Below are 13,328 nucleotides of genomic sequence, written 5' to 3'. Positions count from 1 at the left end.
TAATAATACAAGAAAAACAACTTTTCAGACTTAAAAATGATGATAAGAATTCACAAGGGGAAAAAAAGATGTAGGAGTGTTTCTGACTTTTGTTCACAAAAGTTAAATTGAGCATTTGACTATGAGGGAATGAGTTGGATGTATTTGATGTAAAATTTGAAAGTGTATCTCTCTTGCTTTACTGGAAACACATCATTTATTTTTTCCAATTTATACTGTAGAAAAGGTCATTCCAGTAGGCTTGGCCTATTGGGATAACAGTATTTTTCTTTTAAAATGTGAATCTTACACCTCGTTTCAATGGACAGCCATTTCAAGTCTAAATTCTCCCAGAAATCGTGTTGATGTAAAAGGTCCATGCTTTTCCGAGTTACCAGGGTTATCACGTGAGTCGGGCAGGAAATACCACCGGTTTTCCCTAGTAAAGACCGTCTCGTTGACAAGAATGGAAACTCTTTTGGTGAATTCGCTGCAGACGGTTTTAGGTGCCCCAGTATGTTTTTTTTGTTTGTTCGTTTTGTTTTTGTTTTTGTTTTTTTTAAATCTTATTCGCAAAAACATTACAAACTAAACAAATATGAATCATAGCGGTCATTTCAGTTCTCAAAATGAGCACGTACCCGTGTTCTGTGGTTCATGGAAACGTGGTATTATGTGTTTATTGTTATTTATTTATTTTAATGAACAAAGCAGCCGAACGTGTATTAGAATGTAACCCTCAAACCCATCACTGCCCCTTACTGGCTTCTAAATTGGGTGTCACTTAATTGTAGAATGCAATTCCACTGGGTACTTTGTGTGTAAAACTGTAATAGGTTTGTTGCCAGGTTACCTGGGTTCGTTGCTACAGTAAATATACCCAAATATAATTTACATCTAGTCTTGCACTTATTTATCAAGTGCCTTGGAGAAGTACCTGGGTTGACCGACCAGCATTTAGCTACAGCACCCCTATGGCATGGAATAGTCTGGACAAGAGTATCCAAGATATTATCGAGCATCAGATAATTAACCCAAATTTATCAGCTAATAATGACTAAAGTTAAACTTACTTTAATGAGTGGGTTCCAAGAATTACCAAAGTGTAACTGTTTCTGATCCCAGATTGAATGTATGATGAGATTGTCTTTTAGAGTGATGTTGTTTTTAGGAATGTGAAATTACTGCAGTCTGTTTTTGGTTATCTTGCCAGAACACTTGTAAAAGAGGCCTCCATCTCAATGTTTTGTTTTTTTGTTTATTTGTTTTTCCTGGTTAAAGAATGAATGTATAAATAAATAAATATTACTGATAAATTGTCCTTCCTTCCTTGTGTGGGTTAAACTCTCCCAGGAGTTAAGGAAATAAATTATTTTCTAGGGACTGGAAAAATATATAGATGCATACATTCTTGGTATGAAAGTAAATGTCCTTGGTTATCGAATAAATAAATTACATAATCTGTATTCCTATTGTGTCATGTTGAATAAAACAATGATTTATTTATGTTTTCAGATTAATAATTTGTGAGGTAAAATATTAAATACAAAGCTGGGCTTCTATGCTAGAAGTAACACTTAACAAAAACTGATTAAATATGTAGATATGATGTCATATGGGTCACGGTCACTCATAAATCCCTTCAGCCAAGAATTTCTGTACTGCTCCTTACACATTTGCAAATTATGACGGGTTGCTTCAACTGATCTGTCCCGTTTTGTAACTAAACAGTGTAATGTTTCCTCCGCGCCATTTAAAAAATGAGTGCGCTGTTGCACAATTAACACACCCAACGCCTCTGCACTTCTGACGTGGCCGGTAGAATCCGCCATCTTGTGGAAACGCCTTGGAGAGGAAGAGAGAGACGCTGTGGTAAGGCAATAGCCGACATTTTCAAAAAATTAAAAAAATAAAAGAGGAAAAATAAAACTCTTCTCAGAACTTACAAAATCGTTTTTAAGCCAGTAAAGCCAAGACGATCGGTAGCAGAAATCATTTTTAACGAGGTAACAACAAAGTAGATTTGGTCGTGTTGATGAATGAGTGGATGGGAGCTGAACGGTCGAGATGGTTTTTTTTTTTTTTATTATTATTTCTTCCACCAGGTTAAAAAAAAAAAAAACGCCCGCAGAAGCTGGCCTATGTTATACGCTGGGTGTGGAATTGGTTAAGTAAAAAAAAAACGGGGATATAATACCGTAGGAAAAATGTACAGTGTGTGACAACATTCGTTAGATATAATGTTAATTATTATGTTTGTTTTTAAAAGTGCTTATTTTGCTTCGGCCTTTTGTGAATTCAGTAGTTTGAATGACTGGAGAAGACAATACCTCGGTGGCAGGAAATGTATTTTCACAACTACCGTTGGTTTATTCGTGTTACTCTTGGTCTTTTGATTCAGTGAAAATGGACAAACGTGGGCAATATTTTAAAATTGGTTTGTGTGTGTGTGTGTATCTGAGTGAGTGTGTTGTATTGTTAGGAATTTTACCACGGGGTTATATTCCTTTGTTGTAGCGTAGCGGTACTTTGTGAACACTGTCTTTGTTTTACAAAGACGTTGTGTTTAAATACATCCTTTATTATTTATTATTATTATTATTATTATTATTATTATTATTATTATTATTATTATTTTTTTTTTTTTTTTTTTTTTTTTTTTTTTTATTTTTGTGGTCCTCAAACCAAGGAACAAATGAGTTGCAAAATATGTGTTGTATAGTGACGAAGCTTGACAGGTTGCCTAGATGGGGGCCTGTTATGTATCGTTAAGCAAGAGACCGACCTACACCGATTTAATCCAATAACGTCGATTTCATGTGCTGAATGGGATCATCGTTCTTGCCATTTTCAATGTATATTTAAGAAAACAAAAACTAATATATATATATATATATATATATATATATATATATATATATATATATATATATATATAACATAAAACACACACACAGAGAAAGGTTATTTAGTTTGATACACAAGTTACTGTAATTGATTAAAAAAGAAAACATTCCGTTAACATAAAATTTGCTACATAAACTACCAGTAGTTTTTTTCTGTTCTGTTCATAGGATATGTTTGTTAACTTTCGTTTCTAGATTCGATTCTTTAAGAAAACGACGATTACATTTTTAAATTGTATGTTCTGACAGTTCCAGATGTGTCTGATCCTTGTGTCGGAATACTAAATGGCATCATAAACACGCCCTCTTGAAACTAGTTTTACTTGTCTTTAGCAAGCTAGATATCGCAACTTAAGCATATTGAGCGTACATGTTTCAATTCGCCTTCAATCTAAAAGCTAAAACTAGACTGATACGAGTCATTGGCAATGTTTTCATTCTATTATTATTGTTGTTGTGGTGGTGGTGGTGCGCTAAAACACATGCATAAAAAAAAACTCAAACTGTGATGGAAACAGCCGAAATTAGGTTAATTCATGCGAGAGAACAGAAAAATAAATACAAAAACTTTAGATAGGGATCGATAAAAATGTATCCTGAGGTAAACGATGCGCACAGTCACGTGGTGGTATTTACGTAGTCAACACAGCACATCTCTACCGGGACTGGGCACTTAATTACAATTTAATGACCCATATCGTAGTATATCAAATCAACATCAATGGCCAAAAGTTTCGCGTAGGATTTTAGGGTAAAATAAAAATACATGACCATAATTTTTATTTAACCCAATTCAATCAAACTACATAATTATATCGCAGAAGTCTACCGGAAGCCGTAATAGATGTACAGTATTTCATGTTAGATTTCGAAATGTTACATTTTAAAATTTGTCTTTTTCATTAACTATATGAAAAACTACAAAGCGGTATGTAATTCAATATGTTTACATAACATTATTCAGCAGATTTCAATGACTTTAAGAAGGAACACTGGTTAATTCTGTAGGGTGCTGAAAAACTTTTGCCCACAGATGTAATTGCCACTTATTGTTCATATATATATATATATATATATATATATATATATATATATATATATATATATATATATATATATAGTAATATCAAAAAAACTGAGCAGCACCGGACAGATCAGTTACAGTAAATAACACCTGTCCTATGCAGGAGTTGACAGGATTATGTTACATGCCTGACACCTTACAAAATACTGACCTCACTAGGACATGATCATAATTATATCATGTCCGTTAGTATTACGTACATTTAATTATAATATCAAGTAAACATACCTCATAATGTTGTGATTGCATTACTGACTCGGGGGTTTAAACCATACAGTTTTCTGTACTGGATCATTATTTTGTTCATTTGATAAACATGTATCAAATTTTAACAAATGGAGATGTTGATTCATGTACGTCTTGCACAAGGTAGTTTCTATGTCTTCTCGCCATAACTGGTATACATAATTAAACTGTGCTAATGACTGCCAGTTTCCAAGGTAGCACCCACACTAGTTAGCTTTATCACATTGTATCTGTAAATATTGTTGTAAAGTTAAGTGTTCGCTACTGGAGGTTTTGGTAATGATGTGTTTTTTGTGTTTCTGCACATATGTTTTAAAGAACTGTATATAAACTCTTGACAACCAGACCTGGGGTCAGTTACAATTGTAATTGTGTAATTTGTAATTAATTGCAATGTAATTGTAATAGTAGTTGAACCCTGTCACACCTGTGTAATTGCCATGTAATTGATCAGTTGCAGTTCAGTCGCACCATATTTTCAGCCACTTTCAGTGACCCCCATTTGTTTGAAAAACATTACCAGTGGTTACTGCTTGGTAGAAGAGTAAACATTTTAATGTAGCTATTTGTAACTTTTTTGTAATTATAATCAGATTACTGCATCATAATTCTAACTGCAATTTTAATCTAACAAAATAGCATTGCAATTACAATTTCAACAAAAGGTTATATTGTAATTATAAATATAATTGATCACATGTCTGTTGGCATCCCCCCTGGTCTCTTGCACCCATCAAGAAGGCAGAGCTGGACTGTAAACCCATAATAGGGTGTACCCAGAAACTTGTTTTTTTGAGGACGTTAGTGCTTTCAGTAGTTTGAAGATTGGACGTTTAAGTTTATTTAGGTCACATGACCATCCGTTTTAGATGTGTTGTTCACACAGTAGAACTGGGCTTTATCTTTGGCTCAGACACTTGTTTCAAGGTCAGTAATATTGGTGAAAAGGTTAATATAGCTATCCAGCTGTCGATGGCATACTTGGGCCTAAACTTAATCTTTGCTAGGAACAAAGCAGCCTTTGATTTTTGTAAGGTGGTGAAAAACAATGGTATTGGGCATGATTTTCACTGCTATTGAATAGTTGGGTGCGGCCTGTTGATTTACAGACACTGTTTAGCTTTAAAGGTTCATGTGTTCCTGCACAGATACTTGAAGTCACAGACAGCTTGTATTCCAACCTTGTGTGTTTTTTTCAGGGTATGCATTTTCTATCTTATAACAATTCAGCTCTTTATTTTTCAGATTTCCTTGGCCAGTGTTGAATACATCATTTTTCAGCCATGGGGAATATGTTTCAGTCCCTCTTCAGAGGCTTGTTTGGTAAAAAAGAAATGCGAATTCTTATGGTGGGTCTCGATGCTGCCGGAAAGACAACAATTTTGTACAAACTTAAACTTGGTGAAATTGTAACCACTATTCCCACTATAGGTAAGTTGTAATGAAATCAGTGGAAAGTGAAAGTAGCCTTTAATACAGTGAAGGTTTTTATTTTTTATTTTTTTATGGTAAACTTCTTAAAAAAAAGTCTAATTATGTGTTTGTAAGATTAAATATAAATGTATGACATGCATATCTTTGATTTATTTTTGCATTGGTTTAGCACAACAAGTTAATATCACTAATCTGAGAAACAGTAAAGCAGGAGACACAAAGTAAACTATTCAAGTAAGTGTGGATCTCGCACTCAATGTCAGTGACAAAGCATTCTAAACTTTTAAACCACAGCAGAATGTAAAGGACCAGATTACGTTAATATTAGCTTTTTTTTTTTTGTGCTCAGTATAACAAGGAATTTTCACGTTTGTTCAGTATTCATTAATTTGCAAAATGTTATCAAAGCCAATATATTTAAGTGTATTAGTTAAATAAGTTGTTAATGCCTTTCTTTACCCCACTGAAATAACAACAAAGGATGCTATACAGAGAAGCGTGTGTGTATTTCAGATAAACAATACGTAAAGTACTGTTTTGTTTTTTAAGTGACAATGTCATGTCTACACAATAAACAAAGTGGCTGTAGACATTTTCGTAAAGTAATTGCATTCCTTTTTAACTTCATTAAATGCTTAAATAAAATACATGTGGAAAGGGGGCTTTGTGCAGTGAGTGTAGTTTTACTCATTTTACATTTCACTGACAAACATGGAAAAACAAAATGTTGAACACAGTGCAAAATATTTCTTTCACAAGTTGGGCCATTTACAAAATGTGAGACCGTTTTGGAGTGATGTACCTGATCTGTATCATTGCAGACAGAAACGGACCCCGATTGACTCGCTTTTGTAGTTTATTTAACACTAATCTGTTCTTGCTGTTTGTAAAAATACTGCTTTGATAATATATTCTGTGTGTTTACTTTGTATGTACAGAAATTGATATGCACACCAATAATAAATGTTTCCTCTACACAAAATTTGATTTCAAGAAGGCAATTCAGTTAGATGAATCATTGTTGGCAGAATAACTGGCATCTGATTCTGGTGAATCAGAACTGCCTGACAATTGGGGTGCAACAATTAATCAGTGCATCGATTATTGATCATCTGTCCTTAAATTTTACCAAGCTTCAATTACATTTTGGTGAATCGATGCATCAAATTAGTACCCAGTCTTAAGTCTCCTGTTGCCGGTTTGCATTTAAATCTTGAGTGCGAGTGCACTGCTTCTAGTGCTAGTACGGTAGATTAGCACGTTGCTAGGATACACATTTCAAGCCTACATTACGCACTGGATAAGACCAATCACAAGTAGGCCAAGTATTCCATTGTTTTTTTATTAAAAAAATTAAGGCAACATTTTTTTTTTTTTATCATCAGTTAAATCTATCAATTAGCTTTTCTTTCAAAGTATGTTTGGATTATATGGCAATATTATTTTAAAAAAAGAAGCTGAATATAGTGCTATAGTTGCGTTAGTCAGGGTTTGTGAGATTAATTCAAATGCTTCGCTTTTGGACAAAATGTAAACGGTATTGAACAACCATAGATCAGAAATTACTTTTGTTAAATATAATATTTTTTATTACCATGTTAATCTGATGGGGGCGCACGCGTATTCTTCGTTGTTAAATGTAAGTAAATTATTTATTTTTCTGAGTGTCCTTTTGCATATTTTAAACCATGCATGTGAAAATAAATTGGAGCTGACAAGCACTGAATAAATGGACTGCAAAGGGTTAATACAATTTCAAGAAGTCTAACATACACATTATATAGTTAACCCTTTGCAGTCCATTTATTCAGCGTTTGCCAGGCGTGTCAGGTCCAATTTTCGCATGCGCTGTTTAAAATATATCTTCAGAGTAAAACAGGTTTAAAATGTATTGAATTGCAAAAGGACACTCAGTACTGGTGTCTACAGCCGCCCCACCTCGTGTTCACTGTATTTCACATTCCTCTTTATAGATGTGCATACTGATAAATCCTCTCGATCACTCGTTTTATCACCAAACTCCTCAATAATGCTATCCAAGTCATTATTTTATTACTATAATATCTCCAAAAAGCTCAGCAAATGTCTGATATTCTTTTGAGCGCTGGATGCAGAAGCAGCTTCCTCCTTTATGTCCTTGTCATCTCTAGTGGATTTTTTTGGTTTCATTTGGCCATTGAAAGGTTTTCTTGTCTTTTTCCAGAGAAAAAACGACTCGAGACCTGTGTTTTACGTCTTTTTGATGTCGGACAGGGTCCGACATTGGACGGGAAAAGGAAAATTGTAATGTTGGACCTGGTCCGACATAGAACTGCAAAGGGTTAACATATTAGCAACAGGAAACTATTTGGAGTAAATGGAAATCTGTAAAACAGCAAATAAATTTGGTGGTAAATGTAACTTGGACGCCAAGATATTCTATTGTCTGAACCCTATAGACACTTAGTGTCTGGAGTTAGAACAGTGGTTACACCGCAGTTACATTCCAAAGTGACCAAAACCTAAAATAACAATGATTGCATTTTAAGTACTCTATTTTAATTGAAGAACCGTAATACCTCCCCAAACATTGTATATCATTGCAAATTCATCAAAAAATACTAAAACAATGCCAGTAGATGCTTTTATGACAACATACATTATTTATTGAAGATGTGCATTTGTAGCACAAATGTTAGTATGTTTCTTTTCCCTATTTAAAAATGGTGCTTTTGAGATATTGTTTATTCAAATGACGCGTCCTCAGACTGTCACGTTATCTTATTTGTCTCTGCCTGTATCCCTTATTGATTTTAAATAAAACTACAGTCGTTTATTTGTGTTTTTTTTTTTTAATATTCTAACCATTCAGTGGTAACCCTTTTTAGGAAGTGATCCATTTTTGTTTTTAGCGATACATTGATAGTTAAAACCATGTAAAATGTATGATACATGTTTTTATATAGCGCCCGTACAATCAAGAATAAGCTATATCAAAAAGGAAAGTTTTTTTTAGAATATTCTTTTTTTTTTTGTCTTAATATACTGACCGGGCCACTCATTTATTTTCCTCTCTTGTAGGTTTTAATGTAGAAACTGTAGAATACAAGAACATTAGCTTCACAGTGTGGGATGTAGGTGGTCAGGACAAAATAAGACCTCTATGGCGTCACTACTTCCAGAACACACAAGGTAAGTAACTGACTGCTACTGAAAGGGGTTAATGTAATGGATTATTTTTGTGGTGTTTCTTCAGTGAGAAAATGAATAAACCCCATTTTGGAATTTGTCTTAAATACTATTGTCTTTGTAAAGTTGGACAATAATGTAATTGTTATTGATTTATAGGTGTAAAGTGATCTTAAGTCATGTTTGACAGTCAAACTAACATTTGACTGTCAAAACAATGATTTAACAAACTATTTCCTTTTATCTTTAGCTACCTGTCAACAAAGTTCTCAACGATTTGAATAGATTTATGGACAACTTTTTGTGCTATCCATGCACCGTCATATTGCAGCAAATGAATAATGTTGCAACCTTATCTTATCCCAGTATTATTCAAAAGTAAACCACAATAATGGAAGGCCATGGCTGCCAACTTAAGCAGTTAAATCAGAATAGCATTGATGACCACTTTTTGTTTTTAATTAAGTATATGCATATTTTATATATTTATGTAATTTTTGATTGCTAATCATTTGAAGGGCTGATCTTTGTGGTGGACAGTAATGACAGAGAGAGAGTAAATGAAGCCAGAGAAGAGTTAATGCGAATGCTGGCAGAAGACGAGCTTAGAGATGCTGTCCTCTTGGTATTTGCTAACAAGCAGGTATGTCTTCTGTTGCATTAGTTCATACTGACATTGAGGTCCATATGTGCAGTAATGCAAGTCTTTAACTACATACTGGTCATTTTCTAAAGAATATGCCAAACTATTTTGTCTTGGTTAAAATACATATTGTGATGCACTTGCATGTAAAAATTGTTCAAATAAACACTAATCTAGTTATGTGGTATGTGTAATTTAGGACTATTTAAAATGGGTTTTGATACCTTTTTAATAAATTTAGTTGCAATCAGTAATCACCAATGACTTTGTTCTCCCTCTCTGTGATGTAGGACCTTCCAAATGCAATGAATGCAGCAGAAATTACAGACAAGCTTGGACTACACTCTCTTCGTCACAGGAACTGGTACATCCAGGCAACATGTGCCACCAGTGGGGATGGTCTATATGAAGGACTAGACTGGTTATCCAATCAGCTTCGAAGCCAGAAATAACTTTCCCACTCCTACCTTTATCTCCCTGTTTCCTTCCCCCTTTTCCTGCTTTATTCTCTGATGTGGCAAACTGCTACTTTGTTGTATTGAGTGCTGGAAGCTGACCTCATTTCAATTCTCCTTGTCACAATATGTATCAAGCCACACTTTTTAGTTGTGGGGGGGAGACAAGTTTGAAAGCAAAGTAAGGTTTCTTATTTAATGTAAATAGTCCTTTTTTGTAATGAGACAGTTTCTGGCACTACTATGCAATATTTACTCAGCCTGCTGTTTTTTTTTTTATTTTGGTATAACTTTTGACTAACATACATGTATGTAGTATTGGAAAAGGGATTCAAGATACATTTGCTCAAGCGCCCAATACATATTTCTCATGGTTGTGCAATGCAGCCCTGTTGCCACCACCTGGTGTGTGATGTCTGTGAGGAGATTTTTAATTGGATGTTGGTTTTTAACCTAAAGTACTGTATGACTGTTGCGGTCTTGTATTTTATCAAACACAAACATAAGGAGCCAGCATAAATGCACAGATGTACTACTCAAAACAAGAGATTTGTTACATTTAAGTTTTCTAATAATTAGTCATGTTTTGCATTTGTAAATTATATGAAATACCTGGCATTCCCTGACTTGTGTTGTGTAGTTACTATGTAATAATTTGACTCCAGTCTGTAACACCAATGCCATGAAGGAGATAGTGTCAAGCTAAAGGCAGCTTAGACATTACTTTTACTGATGTGCAATTTTTAGACTGAAGAAAGGGGCTTGCACTTGCATGTTTATTCACCCTTTACCATACAGTATAAGGTCAAATTGAACATAGACATGGTGGATAAAGAAAGTAATTAATTGTTAAGTGTAGGAATTTAATGTAGTTTAGCCCCCAAATGTAGTTGGTACACACCACTCCAGAGGAAATGCTTTACCAGCAGGCCACACAGCTTACACTGGTCCTGGCTCTATTCTGCAAGAGACAATAGTACTGTACCTCGGTTACTGGATAACATGTGGTTAAATAAAACCTGACACCTTTTATAAAAAGTGTAGGAATAAAAGAAAGCATGTTTGCAAGTCATTCCATTGTAGTCTTATGCAAAACATTATAACCCTAACCCTGTGTCTTCATTAAAATGTGGTTGAGTTGACATTGTTCATGCTGCAAGGTCAGATTTGCCATCTCAAAGGCCTCTTTGTTTTTTTTCTTTTCTCTTGATCAACACTGAAGATAAATTGTCTGAAATTAGTGTGGGTCTAGATCAGCGGGTTTGTTTCATGGTTTGTCTTTTTGTTTTCTTTAATTGCATAAATACTAATCATTTTTTATGTATACTTGTTTAAGTTTTCATTCTGACAGACAAGCACTGTAATTAAAGCTATTAGAATAAAATATCTGAAGGTGTTCCATATCTCATTTATTTGCTCTATGATTATTTGACTCTTACAAATGTTTAATAATAAAGACAACCATGCTAAATTGCCTGGTGCTACATCATGGATTTATTTATAATGTTTTAATGTTGACCTCTTGCCTGGTGAGGAAGTAACTGGTAACATGCTGTTGAGGCAGGAAAGGCAGGCAACACGGTGGCTTCCCTCAGCAGTTAATACTACCATCAGATGTGTGTTTATGGATTTTAAGTGTGTTTACTGGGAATTCCTTTCATTACAACACAAGTTTAAATTCCATCATTTTGAATATCTGGTCCAGGTGATAATGTGAAGTCCAATATGATTAGTTTTTTCTTCCTACATTGCAAGTAATAGAGGGGGGAAAAAAGTGTGTGTGTGTGTGTGTGTGTATATATATATATATATATATATATATATATATATATATATATATATATATATATATATATATATATTATTGCTGCAAAGGTGATTACATTGGTTAACGAAACCCCATTTCATAAATGTAGCGGTATCTTTTATATGGATCCAGTGTTAGACTTCACACACACACACACACACACACACACACACCCCTTTCAGTTTGGATTAGTGGAAATGCCTTCCATACATTCTGTGAAATTTTCCACAGGAAAGCACAGATCACCTTTAGGTTTGATTGCACACTAGACTGATCACTGTCTTTGAATTTAGGATCTTACATTGTCGGTATAAAGATTCTTTTAACGGAATTTTTCTGAACTCATGAACCATCTTTAACCATATATCAAATTGGACTTTCAGGGGGTTAGGGGCAGGAGCAGAGGCAGACTTGGTAAAAGTTGTTTTCAGGCGAGTTACAAAATCGCACACATTTACTGTACAACCTAATTTGATTGGAGGGGAGGCTGTAGGGCAGTATTGAAACCATTACCATTGATCCAATCTACCGTAAAACTGATGTTCATGTTTTTTTCCTGAAGTAAACATTGAGTGACATAATATAGATGTGTCTCATTTTGTATATCAGACATAGATGAATAAAGGAAGTCCCTTTTGATATTAGGGTGACTTAGCTACTGTTTTTTATTTGTTAACCTTTATTTATGACCTGAGGTATACACATAACTGATAGATGAGCCTCCTTTTGTATATCAGACAGATGAATAAAGGAAGTCCCTATTGATATTAGGGTGACTTAGCTACTGTTTTTCATTTGTTAACTCTTATTTATGACCTGAGGTGTACACATAGCTGCAACACTAGTACTCTAATTAAATAGCTGAGGTACAGGCACAAACTGTTTTCAGTATATATTACACCTGTTTTAAACTGCCCTCTCCATGCTCTGAGTCATGGTGAGTAAGATTGCAGATGGATTGTGTAGACAATTACAGTTAAGCTTGTTAAACATACTAGGGTTATCCAGTATTGGTGGACAAGTTATAATGTAACAGACCAAAACTTTTTTGGTTTAAGCATTGCACATTTATTTTGTGTTTAATCATCCTATGTATGCTTACAGGATTATACATGTGTTGAGAGTTTAATAGTGCAACTTAATAACCATCAATGTAAATATAATGGGCCACCCTGTAATGCCACAATAAATTGCAACATTGTATTGTTATATGAGTATCTTCTCAAAAAATAAAAAAAATAAATACTACAAATGTGCATTTCTGTTTACAGAGTTGATACCAGATGATTTTACAAGCTTCCTGTGACCAAAAGAAAATGGACAAGTTGAGGGTGCATTTTCTTAAGAATGTTCAGTACACACTACTGCAGCTTCTGTTTTCTCTTTGTGAAGTTGGGTGTGTCATCCTTTATAATGATATATTTAAAGTTTTAGAAAAAAAGTACTGATGCAAGTATTTTAAAGTAAAAACATGTATTTACCAATATATGTTCATACCATACACCATACTGAGATACAGCCAGCAGAGTCCTAGTGGGTAGTGTATCAGTAATATAAAATACATTAGAGGACAGATATTCAAGAGCTGTGAATAGCTAGTGTTTTA

General features: G+C 34.1%; 1 protein-coding gene across 2 annotated transcripts; it reads left to right on the top strand.

Annotated features, from left to right (window-relative positions):
- The first annotated feature begins 1,758 nt into the window (after window positions 1–1,758).
- Window positions 1,759–11,301, top strand: LOC121314313 (ADP-ribosylation factor 1). Of its 2 annotated transcripts, none has more exons than XM_041247430.1 (5): window positions 1,759–1,851; window positions 5,461–5,646; window positions 8,710–8,820; window positions 9,336–9,460; window positions 9,751–11,301. In XM_041247430.1, the coding sequence occupies exons 2-5, from the start codon at window positions 5,499–5,501 to the stop codon at window positions 9,910–9,912; spliced, it is 546 nt and encodes a 181-aa protein (XP_041103364.1). In that variant the 5' UTR covers window positions 1,759–1,851; window positions 5,461–5,498; the 3' UTR covers window positions 9,913–11,301. The 2 variants fall into 2 exon arrangements, with proteins under 2 accessions (XP_041103364.1, XP_041103365.1); XM_041247431.1 differs by lacking the exon at window positions 1,759–1,851 and adding an exon at window positions 1,858–1,985.
- The last annotated feature ends 2,027 nt before the right edge of the window (window positions 11,302–13,328 follow it).

The sequence above is a fragment of the Polyodon spathula genome, chromosome 4 (assembly GCF_017654505.1).
Source record: "Polyodon spathula isolate WHYD16114869_AA chromosome 4, ASM1765450v1, whole genome shotgun sequence".
Classification (NCBI taxonomy): domain Eukaryota; kingdom Metazoa; phylum Chordata; class Actinopteri; order Acipenseriformes; family Polyodontidae; genus Polyodon; species Polyodon spathula.
This window is presented reverse-complemented; position numbering and strand designations above follow the sequence as displayed.

Bases quoted from the DNA above. Each gene is read 5' to 3' on its own strand.
- LOC121314313 (XM_041247430.1), top strand. From the start codon at position 5,499: ATGGGGAATATGTTTCAGTCCCTCTTCAGAGGCTTGTTTGGTAAAAAA. The intron at 5,647-8,709 runs GTAAGTTGTAAT...CCTCTCTTGTAG, and splicing joins AACCACTATTCCCACTATAG to GTTTTAATGTAGAAACTGTA. The intron at 9,461-9,750 runs GTATGTCTTCTG...TCTGTGATGTAG, and splicing joins TGGTATTTGCTAACAAGCAG to GACCTTCCAAATGCAATGAA.